Here is a 25,701-nt window from a genome sequence, read left to right on the forward strand (position 1 = left end):
GATGCTGCTGAGCTGAAATTGGCACAAGGTTTATTAAATAAGTTAATAATCGTATTAAAATTAAAGTTTGACGTGAATTCAATTAATTGAATACGTTGTTTTCTTCCATTGCAATAAGGTACATCTAATATATCTTCTTCTATATATATAAAATTCTCGTGTCACAGTTTTCGTTGCCATACTCCTCCGAAACGGCTTGACCGATTCCTCTGAAATTTGGTAAGCATATTGGGTAGGTCTGAGAATCGGCCAACATCTATTTTTTATCCCGATATTCCTACGGGATACGGACCTACGCGGGTGAAACCGCGGGGCGCAGCTAGTCTTAATATATAAAATTCTCGTGTCACAGTTTTCGTTGCCATACTCCTGCGAAGCGGCTTGACCGATTCTTATGAAATTTTGTGTGCATATCGGGTATGTTTGAGAATCGGCTAACATCTATTTTTCATACCTCTAAATGATCAGAGTAAGGCAGAACAGCGTTTGCCGGGTGCAGCTAGTATATACTAAAATTATCGATATATAACAAGTAAAGTGATTAAGTATTTTTATTTTCCTATAACATTTAAACCAACCAAAAATTTATAGAATATACTTGACAGTTACATTATTTGAAGAGAATAAACGTGAAAAGTGTTTCATCCTATAACGGATTGGATAAAACAAATTGTTTAATATAGCGTGCGGGAAAAAGTTGAGCACGTCTGGCCGCTAAGACGGGAGCTTGTATTACGGTCAGAGCGCTTTGGATCAAGCAACTCTTTTTAGGGCGCGCCTACGTCACTGTGTAAATCTTCATACGAATCAACCGCACCGCGTCGAGCCGTGTGTGCGATTACATGCCATTAAAGTAGGAATAGCGTAATCGGAATAAGTTTGTGTGCGTTGGAACATTGATGGCTGTGGAGACGGGACATAAAATTGTTCCCTTACCTGTTGGGATTTTGTTTATTAAATCACACTAATCACATTAATTATAAATGTTAAAGTTTATTTGTTTAGATGTCTGTCCGTCAATCACGTTGAAATTTCTCAATGGATTTTGATGAAATTTGGTTTACAGATAAGGTAGGAGCGGGCTTGGATGATAGGATATTTTTATCCCGATTAAATACTCCCTTTGGTATAAAACAGGAATCTTAATATCCGGGCGGAGTCGGGACGAGCGACTAGTAACTTATGAACCCAGAACACTGGTAAAGTTATTTTCCATTCGACGAGTTATATGCATCTTTACATAAAGTATCGGACGTATACGATGTTTTCAATTGAATTCCCGCTGTTTCTAAATTACAGTTAGACACTTTGTAGCTGCTAACTCGATGTTTTGAATTCTGACACGGCTCTTGATTATATTCTATTTTTGTATGGGTTACTTGAAAAGTAGAGAAACCTGAACATTTTTCAAACTACCCATTGTGTATTTGGCGCAGGCAAATTGTATGATTTCGCCGTTTTAAGATGACAATAAAGTTTACAAACCCTCGCTGTTTTGTATTAAGCCGAGAATTTGCTTTTCCCGAACGACCGTCGGGGCCAGGTGAGTAGACTGTGGTAGTTTCTAAAATAAAACGAACCTTATCCACCCCCTAACCGAATCAAACAATTTCTAATTCCGAATATTCGACCGCAATACGTACGGTTCGGTGTTTGGAAACGGTTAATCGTAGTGTAATACGGCTATTTATGCGATCTGACAGCGACATGCATATAAGTGTATTTTATATGAGATAATTTCAAAGCTTTAAAGTACAGTAAACAAATTTTTAATATAATAAGCGGTGGTGGCTCAGCGGTGAGGATCTCGGACTTAAAATTGAGGGTTCGGACCAGGCGAGCGTGCAAGAAATAAATTGATTTTTCCATTTATCTGCCCATGTGAATAACATCACCACTACTGCAACGGTGAAGGAAAACATCGTGAGGAAACCGGCATGTCCAAGAATCAAAATTTCGACGACATGTGACATCTGCCAACCCGCAATTGGCCAGCGTGGTGGATTATGGCTTGAACCCTCACAGGAAGCCTGCGTCCCAGCAGTGGGAACATATATGGGCTGATAATGAAACAAAATTTTAAGTCTATTACTCAATCATAGAGGTCCAGTTAAAAGATAAATCTGTATTCGGACGTAACATGGCTTTGTGTTTAACGAACGTTAATCGCCTTACGTAATGGTGATTATTGGACATGTATGTTATGCAAGAGATCATCTGCATACGTTAACTGTATAGTTTCGAACTATTCATCCTATAACTTCATATTAATTCGTTCTTTTTTTTCTTTCACATGATCGGCAATATTCTTACAATGGTTTTCCAAACGTTAGGATCTCATTGATGCAACTATACGATGTCAGAAGTCGTCGGCGTTAAGTGCCATAAATTATTTCTCAACAACCACTAACAGTATTTGAGTCGCTTTTGTATCTATGTCATTCAGGGTTGCTCCCCACAAACTGACTTTAAAGTGTCTACAAATGAGATATCGGACAAATATAAATCCTCATCAAAATTTAGGTGCCTACGGGTCAGCAATAATGGTGAAGACCCGCAGGAAATCAGCTGCAGTCGATGCCGTGAGGATGAGTGTCGATTTGTATCTGCTGTTATTGAAAGCTGTGTCTATCAATGTGGGTGTGGATGAATTTATTGTCACGGTCCAATTTATAGTGGGTGATACCTGAAGGACGTTGTTTGTAATTCTTAGTCGGCGTGATTAGTGTCAATGTTGGGATATGGGAAGTATATGGAGTTCAGTATATTGTGACCTTCTATAGCATACGAGTGGTTTAAAAATCGATTAGTTTTGAAGGAAAAAAGCCTTTCATATTTTTATTACTTCTTATTTTCATAGTTTATTGCATTGAGAATCAATTCTACGTAACGAAGAGCGATATTTGAACCCACAATGCACGATAACGTTCTTCGTATGTCTAACATAAGTATGGAATTATGTTTTATTTTATGTTCTCAAGTAGTCTCTAGAGCATATAGTATTTATTATTGTTCTGCTTTAAGAACCTGCACATTTTTCTTCACTTTATTCTATTCGATTCATTAATATGCCGCATAAATATAAAATGATATAATTCGTAATAATGATTAGTTTCGTTTATGTATTTCTATACAAGCGAAGACAAGTGGAAAAGGGGATAAATAAAAATATCGTTACGTAAATGCCTAGAGAAATACAACTTTCTTTTGAATAGGTATAAAGTCACAAAAATTTCATGAAATTTCGAAAAGTGCGAAGTCATACGAATGAAAGAAATGGAAACAAACAACTCGGTCTGAAAACGGCAACTTTGCAGAGTTTGAAAGAATTTATACGACATCGCATTTAGCGGTAATTATAAATGTTTACACCGTACACTTGTTTTAATAGAAATAATATAAAACGCGTCGATGAAATTCAAATTTCAAGTTTTGTAATATAACCACTACAAGTGGTTGAGATTTTTTATTATAGCACTTATGTTCAAATTGTCTTGGACGGAATAAACTTGATGGAGACTAAAACGTTGGGCCGTCAACGCTCATTAGTTATCTCAACTCAACTTCTCTCCCACTTCTAATTGAAATATATTGAAAAACCTATCCGTGTTTAGTTTTTATTAGTAAATGTCATTTATAACGCATTTAATTATCGTTATCTATATGAGAAAATGTTTATTTAACTTATGTTAATGCAATATTTTTTATTCGTCAGGTTAATTTTTAAGTACGCTTTATATATGACCTCCATGTTCACCACCTTATAATAATTTTTGAAAACAATATGTGTCTTGGGAATGGTAGAAAATTAATTAGTTACATAATTATATATAATCAGTTACAATGTAAATGAGAAATTTTGAAAGAATAGAAAAAATTTGATCACGAGGCAGGATTACAGTTACAATGTATTTCTGTATATTTGCAAATAGGCAACAATAAACCGCGGAAAATTTAAGAATCGATTGGAAATGCCTAATGAAATCGATTATTCGGTTATATGTTGCTATATTAATGCTTCAAGGTAACACCTTCATCGTGTCCATTCGACAGTGTTGCGTGTCTGGCAATTAATAAAAAAACAATTGATGGGTGCAATTTCATATTTAACATTTTAAGTCATAACACAGTATATTTTTCTAGTACTAACTGCGCCCCGCTGTTTTACCCGTGTAAGTCCGTATCCCGTTGGAATATCGCGATAAAATGTTGCCTTAAGTTATTCCAGTTATCCAGCTATCTACGTACCAAATTTCATCGCAATCGGTTCGATTGTTTTTGCGTGAAAGAGCAATAAACACACACACATCCTTACAAACTTTCGCATTTATAATATTAGTAGGATAGTAGGATTAGTAGGGTAGGATTAAGTACAGTTAATAAATGGATGTTACTGTATTATGCAGAACTGACTTAGAATACATGCTGATAGTCGGCGTGTCCTACATGTATTTATTTGTTTTTATTCCTAAATACATACTTTATATATTTGTGTATATATTGTTTACTTTTGAGCACTATGCCCACAAAAGCGTTCTTTGAAGTTAATAAAATATTGTACCTTTGAAGCTATTCGATCGCTGGAAATAAATGTCTAGAAATATTTCAACGCAATAGGATGTAAGAGGATTCTTAGGTTTGATTTTATGTGTATATTTACTTTAGTGGCGCTATTATAATGTTATTGGGAAATATTTCGTATAAGGAAAATTAATGACACAACATCGTATCAATGAATATATCGAAGATTTTTTTATACGAAAAGCTATTTATTTATTTATTTATTCTTCATTGTATACCCAAAAAATACAAAATATAACATAATAATTGTGATAAAGGAATTTGTATACAATTGACGGCCTTATGGCTATAAGCCATTTCTTCCAGGCAACCGACAATTTATTAATGAGTTTATATTTAAAATAGAAAGGTTTTTAACCCTTCTCTCAGCTTCAGTGCTGCTCTGCTCGGCGGATGATTTTGTACGGTATAAATTAAATGTGATCGCGAATTTAGACAGATGTAACATTGAGGTTAGATATATAAATAATCTGCATGTTTATAGAATTAAAGCATTCCCACCGAGATACGTTTTGCGTTGATGTGTTTGTAATGGGCCAAGTTTGAATCAATCAATCAGTAGTAGGTATGAATTAGTATGTACGAGTTTTCTCCTTTAACGTAGGCCACAATTCTTTAATTTAAAACGACACATAATTATCTTATAATATGGTTGTCGTTATTTATAAGGATTTGTACGTGTTATTTTTTTTTTTTTTGATGTCAATCTAGAATATCACTTTTATTCTCTCAAGAGAAAGACGGCGATTCTAAGATTCGACAATATAGCTGTTACGATTGGCCGCAAATTGTGTCAGTGTGTTTCTGGTTAGGACTAACAGCTAACATGGACCGCTCTGGCACAGTTTTGACGCATGGCTGTCGTGATTGATATTTTGGAGTCGGGCCCAATGAAACGATCATCTCATGTTAATGTTTGTATTAGCTAACCTAGTCCTCCATTTATATTTATATAAACACAATGAGACTGCGCAAGCGCATTACCGGGAACTATGAATTGATTTCGCTTTGTTTTTTTCTAATATTACTATCAGGGTTTTTTTATTTACGTTGTAAAAGTTAAGTGGATTTGGAATATTTAAATAATTACAGCAATTGGATTTTGTATAGTAATAAGGTGGCTGTCTGTGTGTTAACAGAATGATGTTCTAGCGGGTATCAGTAGCAGAAGTCTTTCGCACTATTTCTCATAATTGAAACAATTCGCCAGAGCCACAGTATACCTGATACATGTAGTAAAGCCGAAAGGAAATTAGATTTCGGCCGGAGCCCCGGCTGTCCCGCCTGACGAGCGAAACACAAAAGCTCTTCGCTTCACATGTAGATAACCGACTACTGCCAATCGGTGTCTATTATTCTGTAGCTAAACTGACACCCGTGACTCTGGACAGGAACGTACAAAAAACATATAATATTACATAAAAATATGCAATGTGGTTGTTGTACGAACTGTATGTTTTCGTATGCAAAGCTATTATTTGGATATTACCAGCAGACATTTGAATATTTGAATACATTATAATTTTGGGATGTAATTATAACAAATAGTGAATAACTAATTGCGTTTTCTACAAAAACACATGACGATCGCAGGATAACGCATTTTTGGTGAATATTCTATATAACGATTTCAAGATTTTATGCGTTAAATATGCAAGTTTGTAACAGAACATAATATATCATATAAGATGCATTTGAAAGGGTACATAGCATCTCAGATTCATCTCTATGCCATTAGCTCGCGGATAGCACTAATCTGCTAACTCAGCAGCCCCGGCGGCCCACAGTTGGGATCATCTGCCGTAATCCGTGTTTGCGTTCGTGTATAGAATTAGGTCAAATGATATGTCTGAAATCTCAGCCCGTTTTAACGTCCTTAATTAAAGAGCTTTTAGTTAACAATGCTTGTAATTAATATTCAGTGTGGTCAGTAGGTATACATGTGTGAATTATATTTTGCAAATGCGAAGGCTCTGCGCTCTATTTGGTTTAATTAATTGATTGTTTTATTAATAATTTCGCCTTGTCACTTCAATGTGATTGTGTATTTCGGTGAATCAATATTATTTACAATGAGATCATTTATCGTTGGTTATTTTAACATATCGCGAATGTGTAATGTTTCATTTTAACAAGTTTGTTGTAGCAAACGGGCGTGTATTCATTATAATTAAGAGCAGGCTGAAAAGATTTACATATTATTGCCATAATGTCTGTGACGTGTGTGTGTTATGATTTTAACGTATTTTTAACTAAATATAGATAGATATGTCTGACTAATGAGATTAAGGCATGTCAGAAGCTGATTAAAACGAGACGTTACGTATGCCCATAATATGTAGCCCAAATATCGCGTAATCTCTACTCATAATATAATAAAGATAAAACTGACATCTTAACTACATCAGTTTACATTTATAATGCAAAGTAACTCTATAAAGCGTTTCGCAACCTCAAAACCGTAGGCATTTATCAATCACTCGTAAGACATCTCGGAGCGGATTGTCGTGAGTGGCTCGCAAGTGGGGAAGTAGGTCGTGTATGTAGAAAAATGCTGTTCACTTTGTTTACAAACTAGTGCGGTAGATAAAATAAGATTTAACTCTTTCCTCGTTCGTTTTTAACTTCAATAATAAAGATACAAAGTTATGGAAAGTTGAATAGGTGGAGGTGGTGGATGTTGCCGATTAGCGCTTACGATGCCTTAACTACGCTCGCGGCTTAACGTCGATACGATCGTATAAATTCGTGTGAAGATTGATTTAACTTGGATTTATTATGTAACAATGTTATTTAAAAGGCTTTTTTTGAGTAATGAAAGGTATTGAATAACAATATAATATGATGCATCATTCGTTTCAGACGTACATAGACACAAACACACTGGACTTAAAGAAGAGCGAGCACCGTCACTTGGTGCTGCAGATCGCGCTCAAATGCGCCGACATATCGAACCCATGCCGGCCCTGGGAGATCAGCAGGAAGTGGAGTCTGAAGGTGTGCGAGGAATTCTTCCGCCAGGGAGACTACGAGCGCAAGCTGAACTTGCCCGTGACCGCCTTGTGCGACAGGCACACCACCTCCATCCCAAAGATACAGACAGGTAAGCATTATATCAATAATTGCATTAAAATTTGAACAACATTTAATCTCAAAATATACTGAAAGCCCACTTACTAACATATTTCAATATCCTTACAGGTTTCTTCAAATTTGTCGTTACCCCTTTGATCACGGAATGGCACAAGTTCCTGCAAAATGACTTGTCAGCGCAAATGCTTGAGAATCTGAAATACAATCAGAGCAAGTGGGAGTCGCTGGTCGTACAGGAGATGGCCGAGGAGACGCGGACTGAGATCTCTGACGCTGATATGGTCGACGACGATCTAGAAACATGCTCCGGAACCAACATCTCGGACAGCTCGGAGATGCTTTTACCGCTGCGCAGGAGCTCGCTCAACCCACCGAAACCGATTAGTCTGCGCGAGCAATTGCGCCGGTTCTCTGTGCCATTGAACGTTTTCCAGGATTCGCGGTACAAAAATAAGAGCCGAACGGGCTCTGTGGCTGAAGAACAGAGCCGGGAGCAAGGCAGCGCTATGGGAAGCGAATATTCGCTCCACTCCCAGCTCAGCGTGCGCGGACACTGCGAGCACAAAGAAGCTGAAGAAAAAGTTCTTAGCACTGAGAAACTTTTGCCCGATTCGTCGATAGCCTCCATCACTACCCCAGTGCAGGCGACGCGTCTGAAGACCGTCCTCAAAGATGGTGGCAGCTGGAAGTTGGTTCGCCAGCAAACTTTCCCGCCAATGGAGATGTCCGGCCAGGCTCAGGCGCTGCTCTGCCGCCCGCTGTACACGAGTTCGGAGGACACTACCTATCCTTCAAGCCAGGCGGCCGAATTATTCGATAGAAGCAAGATGGAGGGACAGATGTGCATATTCCTGAACCCCGAGAAACCCGAGGAAATTGCGCCCGTCGACGAGGAGGAGCATTATGAAGAAAAGGAGAACATAAACACATCGAACCGCTCCGGGAACGGGTCTAGTCGCCGCTGGGAAGTGGGCAGCCAGCTCAGGGAGAACTTGTCTACCGTGAGCCTAAGCATGTTCCCCACGGGAGAGATGTTGGGACGCAGGAAGTCCATGCCAGCTGATGATGTTTACGGTGAGATTGATCGAATATTGCGTTTGATTTAGACGTTAGACTTCTTCTGTATTTTCATATTCTATATAAACATTTATTCAAAATCTCTCCAGCTCCCAAAGAAAAACGCATGCGCGAGGTCGCCGCTGCCATCCCGGAGATGCTGCGCCACACGCTGATCGGGAAGGAGTCGCCGACGCGGCGGCGCGGCTCCGCCCCGGCGCCGGTCAGCGCCTCGGAGCTGCCGGGGCTGACGGCGCTGGCGCGGAACGGTGCCCAGAGCGGCCGCAGAAGGCCGGCCCCGGTCTCCTGCCAGCAATGGATGAAGGACCTCCCGCACATGAACCGCCGAAGCTCACTACCCGCTGAGGTGATGACAGGTGCTAAGATCGATGTTTTTTCTATCGCTTCGCATGCCCTCGCTTTTTAGCATAGAATCTTCTAGATCTGTCCACTGTGCTAATTGAGAATGGTTGTTCGTTTAGAGCTGTCTCGTAGGTGTGTTGTTGTCGGCGGAGGGGCGTGCCCTGTGCAGGTAGCAGTGACGCAATGTGCTCTCAATCTCTTATTTCCGGCATCTTCTCTAACTCTATTGGATGGACGCTTATTGTAACATTGTAGTTGAGTACGTGTCAGTCCGTTTGTGTCAAGCTAATAGGGATATAATACTATCATATAGTGTTATTCATTGCCTTATTACGACGTGTCAGATCCTTAGAACAATAAACAAATATACATATGTTATGATCTCTTCATATCGATATAGATTAATAACGGAAGATATGGTATGACTTTATCAATGTCAAATGAAAATTAACCAGGATGCAAAACTAGATAGATAGATATTTAATAGATCGCAATTATGACAAATCTTTTAAGAATCAATCTTAAGTATTATTTCGCTTTTTGAAACTTATTTATCCAAATATGTATTGTCTTCTGTTATTGCCAACCAATGGCGAGTAAAGTGCATACTTAATCTATTATTAAATCCTCGAGCAAAACATTTCGAAGTTCGATGTATGTATAAGATTCGAAAAAGTTAGTTTTATGACGTCACATAAATTTATCATATATTTCGATCTCGCTCTAAACATTTGTCGCCCAACAAAAAACAAAAATATACTACATTTTTGTATCTTTAGGAGTCAAAAGTGATTAATTCCATGTGTTCCAAATCACACAGGCATCTTGTATTTACTTTGTATGAATGAAATGAATCTAAGAAATCTTGGCGCCATTACATCGCTGATAGCTGACTGAAATGAATGCTGTCATCACATCTGATATATCCGATACACGCACTTGAAGCAAATAAACGTATCTACCGTTATTTATTTATATCAATGTGAAAACAATGTACAATTGAGCCACTAAGACGCGTAACGACTGGGATGTCCTGGGTTCGATTCCCAGTAAATGCTATCTTCATCTGGGAGGACACACATTGTAAGGGAACATGAAATTAAGATTGCATGGTGAGTTTAGATTGGTTCACGAGATAGCCAGTATCTCCGCCTCGACTCTATACGACTTGTCTGGCAAGGCTTAGGTAGCTTCCCCAGCTGGTCCCGAGTGGGGGACAAAGAACTGACAATGTGGTCTCTTCCCCAGGGATCTCATCCCGCTGAGCTGTCCTCATCAGACAACTCGGTGTAAGCGGAGTGACGTCACGCGTCACGTAACATCCTACCAAAATGACAATTAGCTAAGTCTCTAGTACAAATTTTTATTTTATGGATTTATTTAAATCAAATACCTTTATTTAGGTTGTGTTCTTTTCTGTGAATATGTTGATTCTATTATAATTGTAAAGCGCAAATTTTTACGTCAACTTCGTATCAGTCAGTGCAGCTCAATTGAAACGACGACTGAGTGTGAATATATTGCATTGTCTCTTTTTAATTTAGCTCCATAAGAAGTGTTAGTCTCATTTTTAGTATTTAACATCTATATAGTCATAGTTTTAGGCGTCGTACATATTTTGGACAATTTCTAGTAGTGTGTATATAGTATGCGATAGGAAAATTCAGTATTATTCAATTTTCTTTGTATATTGTATAATTGTTATAGTGCATAATAACTATTGATGTAATAGATGCGTATGAATATCATTGAAATGGATTTTAACTTGTCTAAACTGATTATAAAGTTTTTAACGTTCACTTTATGTAGACCTTTCATCGAGTCCAGTTACTTCTCTGTCGCACTCATACTTTATATAAAGGAAAGAGACACACAATAAAACACCGAATTTTTCGTACAAACTCAACAACTAGGTTGACATTGAATGTTCGTTCCACCAACCACGTACGAATAAAAAGTTGAAGGGTAGCAGGACTTTATGAATGGATTAGTTATATAAGGTTATTCATGTACATGTAAATTTTTGAAATTTGTAAATTATATTCAATCCTAAATATAACTAACTACCTATTCGATGTTTAATATGATATAAAATTATTAAATAAACAACAAAAAAAAAAAACAGAACTATCTTGGAGATGACTGTATGGCATAATATTTTATTTACGAACGAAACGTGTAAATTTAAATTTGCAAAAAGTTGTGCCAACTATTTTCGATAACGGCTTTTCAAAATTTTTAATATTTTATATCTATAACAATTTGTATACATCTCCGTATTGAGTAGATTTCGTACGTCTCGTCTGCAAACCTGGTGAGAAATATTCTCGCTTATGTGTGCTTAGGTCCAATGTCATTAACATTCGTCATTTACATACAATAAAGAAAACAAATAAAAAAAATATTTTATCCATAAGATGGCAGGGAACCGCGCTCATTTGTAAATAATACAAATCATTAATCAAATCACAAATTTTAAAATAGATGACGCTTATTGTAGTTCTAAGTACTAATTATATCTCTAGTCTAGTCTAATTATTATACACGTAGTTATATGTGTGCGTGAAAGTGAGGAAGCGCCACCTGGCGGAGGTCTACAACGACTATTGAGGTACAATGGCGGAGAGCCGTTGGGAGCAATTCGATTTGACTGAAATTTTGCAACGCTAGATGAGGTGGGACTGAGGGTCCGGGGTGTTATGCCGCGATCTGATCGGACGTGATATCAGCGCAACACGCCAGATATGCGCTCGGGGTTGGCTTTGGCAGAACTGAAGGTGTAGGTACAGAGATTCCGAACGAGTCGAGACGATCGGGCCAACTCGGCCGTGTGTCAAATACATTATTCTACCAGTGTCACGTAGCGTTAGAATTGTGTCCGCTTCAATATTTACGTCTACTAAAGTGGACACTTCACATGATATTAGTACCAATATGTATTTTGAGTTTTCGAATGATTTGTGTGGGTGCTGTTTTGTTTTATGGGTCAAAAGTGACGGGCACAAATATTGAGGAATGGCTTAGCGTAAAACGTGCTCAAACTATCGTTTATGCAAATCTTAATATTTAGTTCTAGACGTCGCGGTTGGTTAATGTATCTTTCTTGAAGCTTTAACACATCCGTATGTATTGTTTCTTTTATTCTGTCGCCGTGCGTTTCGACCGCGACGCCATCAATATCTGCTTTATAGTATCTACCTAATCCTGTGCTCGGATTCTAATATTTATTTTATTCCTTGGCTAAAGGTATCTCTTGACTGTTTATGTTCAAAATTTCTATTGAGCATTGATTAAATAATATTCTCTGTGTAACATTAAAGTGTATTTTATCATTAAATGTATATGAATGTCGTGGAAAACAAGTAGGTGTTAAAGTTAATGTCAAAACTCGACATCGGTTGCGATAACTAAATTCAAATTGCCTTGAATTTGACGAATTTCTAGAAGTGATAGATAGTGTAAGTATTAATTTGGAGGCAGGTTGGGATTGGGGGGCATGTTTTGTGAGGAGTTGGGGGTTTTTTGTTCTTGAATCTCCACACTATTTTCTATATACGACGTAGACCGTCGTATTCGTTCTTTCAGAACTTTATTTATTGTCTAATTTATGTGCTCTTCGTTTAATTATGGGTAGTGGTTATGTAGATGTAAATAAATATATCTAAAGAGTGGGGTGAGAGCGGCGGGCCGCGGAGTGTGGTGTGACGACAAAATTGCTAAGTAAAATAAGGATATTTAGTTATGGAACCGTTGTCGATCCCCGTAGATCCCAGTTCTGATGTCGTGGTAGCCACTTGGCCATATTTGGCTCTAATGTACTGTAATTACGTAACGTAGATGATACCCCCTTACTGTAGAACTAAATATTTCATTCGACACCATTTTAGGTGTATTTTTAAATTATTATTCAATTTACTGGCGCGTTTGTTTTACACGTCGCGTCTTGATTTTAATCTTTGATTTTATTTTTGCAATTAATATTGTTTGTTAGACATGTTACAAGTTTTTGTTCAACGCAACGGTGGTGATTCCTGATATTTCAGGATTTATGTGTATTGAATTCTATTATATTGAATTTTCATTGTGTTAATTGACGTTTTTACTATTCTATTCATGATTTTGCAGCTATTTTCCTATTTTTTACACCGTGCTATCTACCATCTGTTGCGTTAATATGAACTTCCTCGATCCTTTTTAGCAAATAATATATTTGTTAATAATAACCAGTAAGTGGACTAAGCTAAGTATATGTGTAATTACGTTCCTGATAATCTTGGAATATAACGTAATTTTGTTTTAATTTATTAAAAAGTGCATATCAGTGATGCTCTTAGGCACCTTTGATGTTAAATGTAATCGCACAAAGCATTAAGAGGCAATTCTAACTACATTTCGACCAAAAGAATTAAAACTGCACTTTATTGTAATATATAAATTTATAAGAACACAACAGCGCCATCTAGTCAATATCCTTCTGACTACAAGAAACTTGTCACGATAGCGTTGCAAATATACAAAATATGCTTTTAAAATGTTTATGACTCGTCTCAAATTGTGGGTTGTCTTTCGCACTAAATTATTTGAAGTTATGAGAAAGAGTTATAAGGAGCAATTGAAATTTTGTTTTGTTCCTATGCGACGTTATTTATCCTATTGCATTTAGTCTCAAACCAAAATATCAAATGAAATAATGAGTTAAGGAGTATTTCAGTTTCTTGTTGACTTTATTTTTAATTATTGACTTCAATATGACTATTTATTGACTTTATTTTTAATTATTGACTTCAAGATACGATAAAAATGCGTGACAAATTGCGACATGATTGATTGATTTTTGTTCTTTTGGTCGAAATTGTCATAATAATCTGTTTCGGTGTTAAATGTTTATTTTATAAGTACAATAATTTAATGTTAAGTACATTTGAAACGCGCTGGTAGCACATATGTGGTTTATTAATATTGTTCGTTTATTTTTCGGTTTTATTCATCAGTTGAGTTTTATTTTATCGGATTTTGTTTATCCATTTTTATTTTGTTTTTATTTTTTTGGAATATTTCGCATTATAATTTACAATGAAAATTTGTTACATGTTCATTTAGTACTTAAAATAAATATTTTATAAATATTATTTTGTTGGTTTTTTTCCTTTTTGTATATATTTATTCTTTTTTTTCTCATATGTATTTCATTACACGGTTGGTAAAGTCCACAGTGTTGCCTGCAGTCTCTTCGTGAGATTAATAGACTTTAAATTATATTCATTATGCTTGTTACTTAGAATTCATAATTTAATAAATAGGAACCAAAAAGGAGACGGTTTCTGAATTAATTGGATTTTGTTCTCCATTATCCAGGTTGAAATATAAAAATAAAAAAAGTTTTTAATTTATTCGAGAGGATAATTAATTCTACAGTTGTTTGTTTTTAAATTTTGTAAGCGAAAGGTATTTTATTTAATTAAATATAAATTAATTTTAACTTAAATATTAAATAATTTTTCAAACTAACTCGCACAAAACATTCGAGGCACGCTGTGGATAGTCACAACTCGACCCATATAATATTGTAGTTTACGTATTTTATACCTACCATCGAATTTAAATTTTATTAAACTTTATGACTTGGAATGTTTACATCTTGAAGACTGCAATTTATTTACTAATTATATTGTAGTGATGCCGCGGGGCGAACACTAGTCAACTCTCAGGATCGACTGCTGACCAGTCGAGATATTTCATAGTTTTAATACGCGTACTGTATCTTTGTATATATAATCTATATAACTATTAGCTTCTAATACATTTTCATATTAGAGTAGATTTTCTGGTTATATACACGTGGCCCACTCCTGAGGTTGATTAGTTGACAATCATGTATTACTGTTAAATGCGTCTGCTAAATCCGTTTTTATTAGTACTTCATTTTTTTTTTTTTACTATTTCGTATATTGAATATGTTTAAATATATATTACATCATAATGTTTGCTATAAAACAGTCTAAGAGTCACGAAGGATAAAACATCCTTTTTGATATCATTGCTATTTATCTGATGCAATTTAATTTCTCTATATAAGTAAATACATATTAAAATTTTTTGTAAATCTCTGTACTAATAAACGGAATTGGTAGATGGTATTACCATACTAATATCTTTTTATGCCCAATAAGTGGGTGGTACGATATATTTATTCAGACCGCAGCCAGAATTGATGAGGGGAACTATCTGGATTTTTAGGGGAATTACAGCGGACTTGGCTAAAAACTTGCTCCTGTGCTACATTTTGGTCACCACGTATAACAGAGTGACAACATATGTATCCTAACAATCAACTCCGACCTAGTCTAAGACTAGTCTTCACTACGACATTCACTTATTTAAATAACTTAATTTATTAAGAGAAAAAGAAATTGCGAATATTTATCTTAACGAATGTCTATGGAATTAAATTTGAATAATTTGACCAGGCAATAGACCATATGGATATTTGTAATTAATATAACACCTATAACTGACAACTTTTTTTGTCTACAATGCCGCCTCGGCATAACTATTTGTTAAAAAATAAAAAAAAAAACCTGATAATCTTGCTTACGTTACAACAATTATGTATTTTTACATTTTTTTGATTCAATTTTACAGTGTAAGATGCATCTAACTTCCCAACTTAAACAAACTGCGCTAGTTCAGCTGGCTGCGGTCTCACACGAGTTTAGTCTTTGATATTAAATGTTGTTCGTGTTTCTATAATGTGACTATCGGTGTTTCCGTGTGCCCTCTTCAATAAATAAACTTGTTCCCCAATATTGGACTGTTTTATTTTAACCCTACATCCCTTCTGAATGCCCAAGCTAGCTAACTTTTAGGGCTCTTTGCGCAGCTTTCAGTTTAGCTCTGTTAGTTAAAAATTACTTCAAAAAGTGACAAATAGACAATCGTAGACTTAATAGCAAGCAGAGAATCTTGGTTCCAGCTTTCTTTAGCCATCCGTATCGTGGGCCTTTGGTACTTTTAATGTGTCATATCTATTCATCCTTGTGAAATCTTAAAAGCGCAGACCGATTAACTAATCAACGACTAATTAATCGTTTCCGATCATGATTCTGAGAAACACCAAAAACGATAAGTAAAATTCAAATTTATTTCAAACTAATCTTACATTCATCTACAAAATTAATAATATAATACATTGATTTCTCGTATTTACACGCCGGCCGGCGACTCTGGCTTGGCCGAAGGGGCTCCGATGTCGGCACGCTCCTCGCCAGAGGCCGCTTTTTCCATATTCTTCAAATCGGTCTCAAACTCCACCGGCTCGATGAATTTCTTCTTTGGGAAGGGAGGTGGCCCCAGGATCGCCTCCACTTCTTTATAGTTGAGCGTTTCTTTCTTTAGTAGTTCCTCTGCGAGCTGAAAGAAACATCATGTTGTTCTAATGATTACTGTACATAGCTGAAGAATATTGACATAGTTTACCTACTAGACTTTCTTTTTAGTAAAGTAAGAAAAAAAAAGTTATAAAAGATCAATACAAAAAAAGACAGTCCGAATTTATTCGAACGCAGAGACACATATATCACGTAAATGAATACCATAAATACATAGCATAAGTTAGATTTTTCTTCATAGCAAAAACAACATTATGGTGATGAGTGCGACTTGACCAACTGCCAACAAAAAAATAGCAATTTATGACCATTCACTACTTATAGCAGAAGGTTCAAGGTAACATACTGCACCGAACGCTTTTCTAACCATGCAACATTACTGTTTCCCAGCTACCCTCAAAGCTCACCGCTTTCAATTTCCCCTCGTTCTTCCTCAGTATATCCTCCGTCCTGTAGTACGCCCTGGCGATGACCCGCCTCGCCTCCACATCTATCAGGTTCTTCAGCGACTTGGAGAAGGGGCTCTTCCCGCGCGTGTTCAGGTCGGGGAACGAGAGCAGCCCCACTGTTGGCGACATGCCGTAAACTCGCACCTGAAGAATAAAAAAATTAAACAAAAATAGAAAGACAAAGGGAAAAAGTGGGTAAGTAAGGTTAAGTAGGCGTGTGATGATAACCCTTTCTGTTATATTGTAGTGTTCAAAGAATAACAATTTGAAAGATGTAAATTAAATTAATAATGGTCCAGAGTGCCCAACTTAAGAACAGATCTGGAAGAGTGAGAAACTGATATATATGAGGCAAGGTGCATTATGCATGCATTAGCATGGTTTCAAAATCTTTATATATACGAAAGACAGATTTGTGCTTCTTTCAATAAGCTTAAGATTTATAAGAATTATTATCCTTTTAAAAATCTGTGAACCAAACATTTTGTTCAAAAGTATTAAAATTTAGCAGACGAGAGTTAGTTTCGCACTTATATGAAGACGGTCCGAACCTGCGCATACGCGATCTTGGTGACCTTCTCCAGGTCGTTCTTGGCGCCGCTGGTGATGGAGTTGAAGGTGATAGCTTCAGCCGCGCGGCCTCCGAGCGCCATGCACATGCGGTCGAATAGCTGACGAATATAAAATATTATTCAGTAATATATATGTATACAGGGTGTGCTAATTTCCAGCAGCCTATAGTGTTAAACCAGACATACAAGCTGTAAGAAATAAATATAAATATTCTATAAACATTTGTAGATTTCGGATATCTTAAAGTAGAATGGTTATTTCTACTAGTTAGTAGCATAACGAGCCAATACATTAAATACAGCACTGAACATACAATTTATTTTGCTGATTCGCATGAGTTTTAACCTGTGCGTTACGGGCTATTTCATTTTGACATTTTGGACGCATTTCATACAAAAGTTCTTGGGAAAAAAGGTCCAAGCCGCGTATCGGTGCTTTGATACTTATAAGTTTTGAGAACGCATTCGAGAAGCCAGACTCACCTCTTCCGTAGTGTACAACTTCTGATCGCTGGTGGTGTATTGCGCGAAACCCAGCGCCATGTTGGTCCTGGGCACTATGGTCACTTTGAGCAGCGCGTCCGTATGTTCCAGGAGCCAGCCGATCAAGGCGTGGCCGGACTCGTGGTACGCGACTATCTTCTTTTCCGTGGGAGACATCGCGTGACTGCGTTTTTCCGTTCCACCTTGAAATTATTGGAATTATGTTAATAATCTGCATCTTCATTTCATTGCAATCTATTACAGATTGCAATGAAATGATTCAACTAATTCGTTTTGTTTTTATTTTTTACTAACTGCGCCCAGCGGTTTCAACCGCGTAAGTCTGTATCCCGAAGGAATATCGAGATAAAAAGTTGCAATGTTATTCCATGCCACGTCGTGCCATATCGTGGCACGTCATCCCCCGCCACGTACCCACGACCCTCTCGACGGCGTACTCCAAATCGGCCGCCTTCACGATGCTCTGCTTGTGCCTCGCCGCGTGCAGCGCCGCCTCGTTGCACACGTTCGCTATGTCCGCGCCACTGAACCCCGGCGTCAGGTATGCGAGCCTGTCAGAATATATATATCAAATCGTCAGAAGGCCTAGATAATACTATACTCTAGGCTATTGTCCGCCATTGTGGGCGTGAACAAGACGGAAACTCGGAAATCAAATCACTTTTGTAATGTTCACAGTTTACGGAAACGATTAAATCATCATATAAATCAAAATACAACACAGAATCTTATACAAACAAAATACAATATTGATATTGTTATCTATCAAAATTGGTATTGATATATCATATTATTATCATTTTATAATAGGCGCATCAAATCATCTAGGTATATGCAATTTTACTGTGTATATATGCACATATATATAATATCACGAAATTTCAAATCAGTCTCAGACCAGGTTAAAAAACTTTTTAAATAGAGTAAGCGGAAAGAAAAACAAGAAATAATTAGGACACATCAATATAGGTAAGTTAAGAGTTTTCACTTATAAATAAATCAAAAATAGTAAGAGATGAAGATAATAACAATGTAAATTCATCCATACACGGTAGTATTGTTCAATTTATTATGTTACCTTCATTATTTTGTTTTCTTTTATTTAATCATAATTATCGAAGCTCACCTCTTCACATAGTACGAAGGTAGATCCTCGAGCACAATATTCTTCAGATGCCTTTGAAATATTTCCTCCCGCTCTATGAGCGTGGGAAGGTCGATCAGTATGTGACGATCGAAGCGGCCGGGCCTGAGCAACGCCTGGACAAACATTAGTGCTAAATTAGAAAGCAGTGTCTAATAATCCTTTGCAGCCTTTGGGATACAGATTTATCTCATTTTTCCTCTGAATAAGACGCAGGGGCACTCTTATGCTCGCAATAGACTTAAAATATACTAGAATTCGTAGGCTTTTTCAGTCAAATTATAAAATACAGTCATCAATAAATCAAAAATTTCATCAGTAAAACAGTTACCATTTGCTTTAAAGAAATGAACTAACTCCTAACAGTTCCGAGTTCTCATAAAAACTAATCAATACTTGGATATAACGAAAGGTTTGCTTACCTTATCCAGCACATCGGCTCGATTGGTCGAAGCCAGCACCACTACCCCCTCGCGGCTCTTCATCCCATCCATTTCTACCAGCAGCTGGTTGAGTGTCTGCTCCCCCTCGCCCCCCGCACCCCCGAACGAGCTGGGCCCGGAGGAACGAGCCCGGCCGACAGCATCCATCTCGTCTATGTAGATGATGCAAGGTGCTCGGGAGCTGGCCTCTTTGAATAGATCCCTGAAGTGATCAAAATTCAATGTTAATTTCATCCCGCATACATGGAATCCTTCTCGAAAAGTTCTCGGAATGCGTCTGTCTGTTTACTCGCTATTTACACAGATATAAATTATACTTACATATATCCAGCTCATTTAAGTAAACATTTCAACTCTGATAACATGGGAGGAGATGATGTTAATAATTGTAGCTAATCATTAGCTTTTATAAAAAGATAACAAAAAAAACTGTGTCCTATGATATTAATGCATTTAATTAAACCTTATTTACAATCTAGCAATAAGCTAATATGCAACCACGACGGATCATCTCGTTCCCTAACAATACTAATTACTCGGTATAGGCTTCCTGACTCACCGCACCCTGGCCGCTCCAAGTCCTCCAATCATTTCTATGAACTCTGACCCATTCATAGAGAGGAAAGGTACGTTGGCCTCAGTGGCCACAGCTTTGGCCAGCAAGGTCTTCCCACACCCGGGCGGGCCCAAGAGCAGAGCACCCTTGGGTACCTAGACAAAATGAGATTCGATACGGGTTATTTATTAATATTCATAATAATAAATTCGAAAGCAAGTACGTAGCTTTTGCTTAACTCATAAAGCGACTTTTTAACATAAGATGTGACCTTAAGTTGGGTACAGATTTTTTTTTTTTATATAATTATATTAAAAGCTATATATTGCAAGTATATATACTTGCAACAAAACAACAATAAGTATTATGCTTAACAGCTGTTAATTTCGATTCCATCACCTAGATCAATATAACGAGACTGACTGTCAAACAACATATGTAAATTTAAACCCAGATACCAACTAATGTATAATTACAAATCACACATATAAAATCTTCAATAAATACCCCTCACCTTAGCTCCCAAGCTCTTATAATGCTCAGGTCTCTTCAGGTAGTCCACAAACTCCATAACCTCAACCTTGGCCTCCTTCAGGCCAGCCACGTCGTCGAACTTGACGCCCTTGCCTTGCCCGCTCATGGAATCTACCAGCGTGAATTTCGCACGGCTCAGTTGGCTCTAGAAATGGATTCGTTCGCATTTGCTGTTCTTATAAACTATTATACATGCAAATAAATATAACATTGACTCCGTAAACATGATTTTATGGTTTCAATATAACATAGTTGAGTCAATTTTATTTCAAGAAAATTGAGGTTCACTGTTAGGCAGTGATTCAGACCTTGCTATTACTGTAATTCTATTATGTACTATGTAGGGACAGAATTCGGATTAAAGGTGTAAGAATTCAAAAATCTAGGAAAACAGAGGTGCCATATAAGGAAGTGTTAAAGTGAAAGGAGACTTTTAGTGACCGACAGGCTTTTCACACGAAGGAAATTGACCCTTTTCTATTTCATGACAATCAAAATAATTTTTGAATCATATTTAAATTATGTTGTGAATTTCATAATAACTAAATATTCCTTTCTTGCGTAATAACTAAATGCCTAAAAACATGTTAATAGAAGGTCAGGTTGAACTGGTTATTTTAGGATTGAACTTACTACCATAATGATTTTATGGTGATTGAAATCATCTGGTAAAATAAATATTATTCCAACTTCTCATCGAACTTTTAACCCAAAACTTCATATTAACAAATTACATGTAGGGTATATGCTATACTTTCTCTCCACCATCCATATCTGTGTATAAACTCCGTTTTTATATATATAAGACACTTACGAATCCACCCAAATTGATGTTCATCTTCATTGACTTAGTAGAATAGAGGAACAACAATATCACAGCAGTGATGAGCAGTGTGGTGATAACTTTACCAGCCACGCTACCGTTGCGGTCGTATATCACTCTTACCCCTAAAACACATAATAAACAAATAATCATAATAAGAATCTGAAATTTATAGACACAAAAATCTGAGTAAAATATCAATTATTAAAGTTTAAAGAAAATCATGAAAAAGGTCATTATCAAAATCAGGAAACCAGAAAAACAATAAACTATTAAAAAGCCCTCAAAAGCCTTTTTACTGCTTGGGTTAGAGATAGTGAACAATTACATGGACCTATATAATATAGGGTAAATAAAAAAATCTAATAAAAGGGTTTATTACTTGCTTAAAGTATGGATCTATTAAAGAAATTCGAAAGAGACCACATAAAGGAGATTCAAAAACGTACCCTCCTTCACACCCAAGCTCTGTTCAGTTTCTCGCAATTTCTCTTCGAATCTGTGTATATCTCCAACATTCATGTGGTACACGCGGCTGGTTGCCTGAAATTAATAAAAAAAGAAGTAAAAAAAACTATTTTTGCTTATAAGAAAGAATTTGCAACAATTTCTAGTTATGTTTTTGAGACAAATAGTAGTATCTATAATGATAAATCGGTGCAGTGGTGGCTCAGTGGTGAGAACCTCGGACTTCAAAATCGATAAGTCGGGGTTCGAGACCGGGCGAGCGTGCAAGAAATAAATTGATTTTTCAATTTATCTGCGCATGTAGACAACATCACCACTGCTTAAAACGGTGAAGGAAAACATCGTGAGGAAACCGGCATGTCCGAGAATCAAAAGTTCGACGACATGTGACATCTGCCAACCCGCACTTGGCCAGCGTGGTGGATTATGGCCTGAACCCTCATAGGAGGCCTGTGTCCCAGCAGTGGGAACATATATGGGCTGATGATGATAATGATAAATCTATAGATGTTTAGTTGTCAACAATCATAATATTCATTAATTTTTAATTTATATTCAACAAGGCTTGTCATTGATAAATTCAATGAGTCAATGTGTGTAGTCATGGAATAACATGTAAAATTTCTAAATTTTAGAATTACTGAAATTTATTTTATAAGAAATGTTTGATAAACTCACCTTTCTCCCCTTAATGACGGCTCCCTCATGTAATATGATAGTCACCACTTCAATGTCTGGTCTAACTATCAACTCTTCTACCTCGCCTTTCGACAGCATCGAATATACAAACTCGTTCCATGATACATATCTCACAAACTATGGAAGAAAGCAATGAATTTAATATAAATTTTTTTAACTCTTTAACAAATAAATAATAGAACCAAATAAATTAAGCCTTACTTACTCTTATACAGGGCAGGAGTAAGGGTATATGTAAGGAAAGTAATTTAAACTAGCGATGATACTCAGCACAATAAGAATAACTCAAAAAGATATTGTTTTGTCACCAATCTTTGAAAAGTGTACCGTAAAAGTGTAGTGTAAGTTTTCATTGTTCTACCTGTTTAAAGTGGGTCTTAATCAAGTCAAAAGGAAATGACTATACACAAACATACAGTTGAAGTTGTTAAAGCACATTAAAAATGTGGATTGTTATGTCATGCCATGAAAAATCCTATTAATAAATTTAATTAACAATCCCTACTAATATTATTTAATAGGTAAGTTTCTTTTTGTGTCCTCTTCAGGCCACATCATACATATATTTTGATGAAATCTGGTACAAGCATAGTTTGAACCTAGACGTAAGGCATACAACAGTTTTTATCCAGAACATGTCACAGTAATGGGAACTATGGGCATAAAAATCTCAGAATATACATCCTATGACTAAGCAAGGGAAGCAGGGGGTGGAAAGTTTATTATTTATAATTGTTTAATGGAAATCTTAAAACGGTGAAGGAAAACATCATGGAAATGGAAATTGTGTTCTTGTTTAATTAACTGTATATCATATTTGCTAATTACCTAGCATTTACACATAGGTTTTAGGTACATTAACAAAATGTACCTGGGTTTGGCTAAGCTCTTATATAGATTTAGTGCAAACCCACCTCACTCTGTGGATTATCACCAGGTAGCAGCATGGAGCTCATGATAATGAGGGTGAAGGTGGTCATCAACCAGAACAGCGCCTTGACCATTATCGATGGGATATTAGCGTCGTCATTCTTCTTTTTGTCTTTATCCTAATAAATAAAAAATGTTGAAAAATGTTCACTTTGACTACACTATACCATACTAAAAAAAAACTAAGTTTTTTCTTTTAGAATATAACAAACCTTGTCCTTATCGGCATCCTTGTTATAATTAGATGAACTTGTATGCAAACTTCTGGCCAGAGACCTAAAGTTCAAGTATGAGTTAAGGCCAGGTAAGTTCGACCTTCTCAGTAAAGCTTGTGCAGCTCTGAACTCAGCATTGAAATGGCGTAATTGCTGAAACGGTAATCATTGAAATTTATACTAATATCATTAATATTCAGGCTAATATTTTGATTTTGCTAATGGTTGATTTTTAGTAAAAATTTGAACAAATAAAAAGATAAAGGTATAATGGACATATTTGACATGATTGATCAGTTGCAAGCTGCAATAATTATCAGAGGTTATGTGTGAGGCTATTCATTATGGAACTAAGTGGTATCTATGAGTTTGACATACATAAATAAATGTACGTTGAGCTTGCGTCTTCGTTTTATTTAATTGTGCATGTTACTTGTATATTCGTATATTTTTCGTCGTATATTTGTATAATAATGAAATGTTATCAATATAAAATAAACTAATGTTGTGCAATAATATTTTAGTCTGGTTAATCGATAATGTTATGATACTTACTGGGTGCTTGGATTTGCTTGTAATCCGATGTAAAACAAATACAGATTTGCATAGATCTATTAATTTAGAAGAATAATTATTGTTTATATTTCTTTCGACGATCACATTTTTAAAATCAAAACATATTTTTGACTGTATTTTCGACGCGGATAACGTCGGTAAGCGCTTAATAGACAACATTTTAAAAAGCTATGAAACATTAACCATTTATATTGGGATTATCGAGCAAAATTTTATTAAAATTACATGTTATTTTTATGTTCTGAATTCTGACTTCTGAGATTTAAGATTGGCCTTTGATGACATTTGACACTTGACAATGACGTTTTACATAAGTCACAGAGACAGAAGGAAGAGGACAAAGAAATTTATTTATTTAGCCGAGTTAGCAGTTGCCATAATACTAATTATCTCAACATCATTATTGTATCTATAATAAAATCAATATGTAATGTAATATGAAAGAATAATAAAGAGTAATAATGAATGGCAACTGTTAAAATTAAGAACGTATTTTTTTATCATTTTATTTTTCTTTAATATTTCAGAAACTTACAGTTATTCGAAATTGAAATCCAATCCAACCCGATAAATTTTTGACACGCATAATATCATACTTATAGGATATGGGCCTCCGGCTCCCCCACTCACCGGTCGAAACACAGTAGAATGCTATTTCACGCCGGTCTTCTGGGGGGGGTGTGGTACTTCCTCGGTGCGAGCTGGCCCAATCCGCGCCGAAGCGTGCTCGACTACCACATACACTTATCAGCTGTCGATGACATTACAATAATTTATTGAGTTTATTATAGTGGTCTGATTAGGATCGCCAGCTTTTGAACTTCCTTAGTTATTACATTTAATTGATTTTATCATAAATTTTGAACATCTAATGGGTAGATGTTTAAAATTTTACTTATTTTATTATACAGAAATGGTCCCATATAGCCAAAGGAATTGTATGAGTGAGTTGATGAAAATAGAAAGGATGAACAAATTGTTTTATTACGGCGCTTATTTTTAAGCTACACTTTGCATCAAAAACTAAATTGGAATGGTGTGGAGTATGAATGTTTGTCTAACAGTAAGCACACCCATATAGAGATATGAAGTGGGGATGAACGGAAGTCCAGCACTTACTTCGAGAATAGCGCGTTGCGCTTCCAATATGTAATATAATAAATAATTTACGACTCTACAAAAAAAAAATCGTTCTTTGTCCTAAAGTTTAAACTATTATTTTCCAGTTAGTTATGCACAAAAACGAAAAGAAAATACCTTTTTTCGGTATAAAGTTTGCTTTTGTGATAGTTATAGTAATAATACTC

At 36.2% G+C, this 25,701-nt stretch overlaps 2 protein-coding genes across 4 annotated transcripts in view; one reads left to right on the plus strand and one right to left on the minus strand.

Annotated features, from left to right (window-relative positions):
• The window catches only part of LOC119835437 (cAMP-specific 3',5'-cyclic phosphodiesterase 4A-like), a 99,764-nt gene extending 84,747 nt beyond the window's left edge, over nt 1-15,017 (plus strand). Inside the window, exons 8-11 of one of the 3 annotated variants that reach the window (XM_038360255.1) lie at nt 7,444-7,684; nt 7,783-8,748; nt 8,841-9,107; nt 10,342-15,017. In XM_038360255.1, the coding sequence (XP_038216183.1) occupies nt 7,444-7,684; nt 7,783-8,748; nt 8,841-9,107; nt 10,342-10,358 (1,491 nt within the window). In that variant the 3' untranslated portion in view covers nt 10,359-15,017. Of the gene's footprint in view, nt 1-7,443; nt 7,685-7,782; nt 8,749-8,840; nt 9,757-10,341 lie in introns of those variants that run through there. The other 2 variants (XM_038360254.1, XM_038360253.1) reach the window with 2 other exon arrangements.
• Nucleotides 15,018-16,212: 1,195 nt separating this feature from the next.
• Nucleotides 16,213-24,553, minus strand: LOC119835795 (paraplegin). Its single transcript, XM_038360791.1, has 15 exons — nt 24,374-24,553; nt 23,816-23,971; nt 23,588-23,722; nt 22,653-22,790; nt 21,956-22,049; nt 21,498-21,631; nt 20,664-20,828; nt 20,153-20,304; nt 19,573-19,795; nt 19,133-19,266; nt 18,421-18,557; nt 17,986-18,188; nt 17,482-17,601; nt 16,889-17,074; nt 16,213-16,503 (listed from the first exon to the last, which is right to left on the minus strand). The coding sequence occupies exons 1-15, from the start codon at nt 24,551-24,553 to the stop codon at nt 16,297-16,299; spliced, it is 2,364 nt and encodes a 787-aa protein (XP_038216719.1). The 3' UTR covers nt 16,213-16,296.
• Nucleotides 24,554-25,701: the final 1,148 nt, after the last annotated feature.

The sequence above is a fragment of the Zerene cesonia genome, chromosome Z, assembly GCF_012273895.1.
Source record: "Zerene cesonia ecotype Mississippi chromosome Z, Zerene_cesonia_1.1, whole genome shotgun sequence".
NCBI classification, from domain to species: Eukaryota; Metazoa; Arthropoda; class Insecta; order Lepidoptera; family Pieridae; genus Zerene; species Zerene cesonia.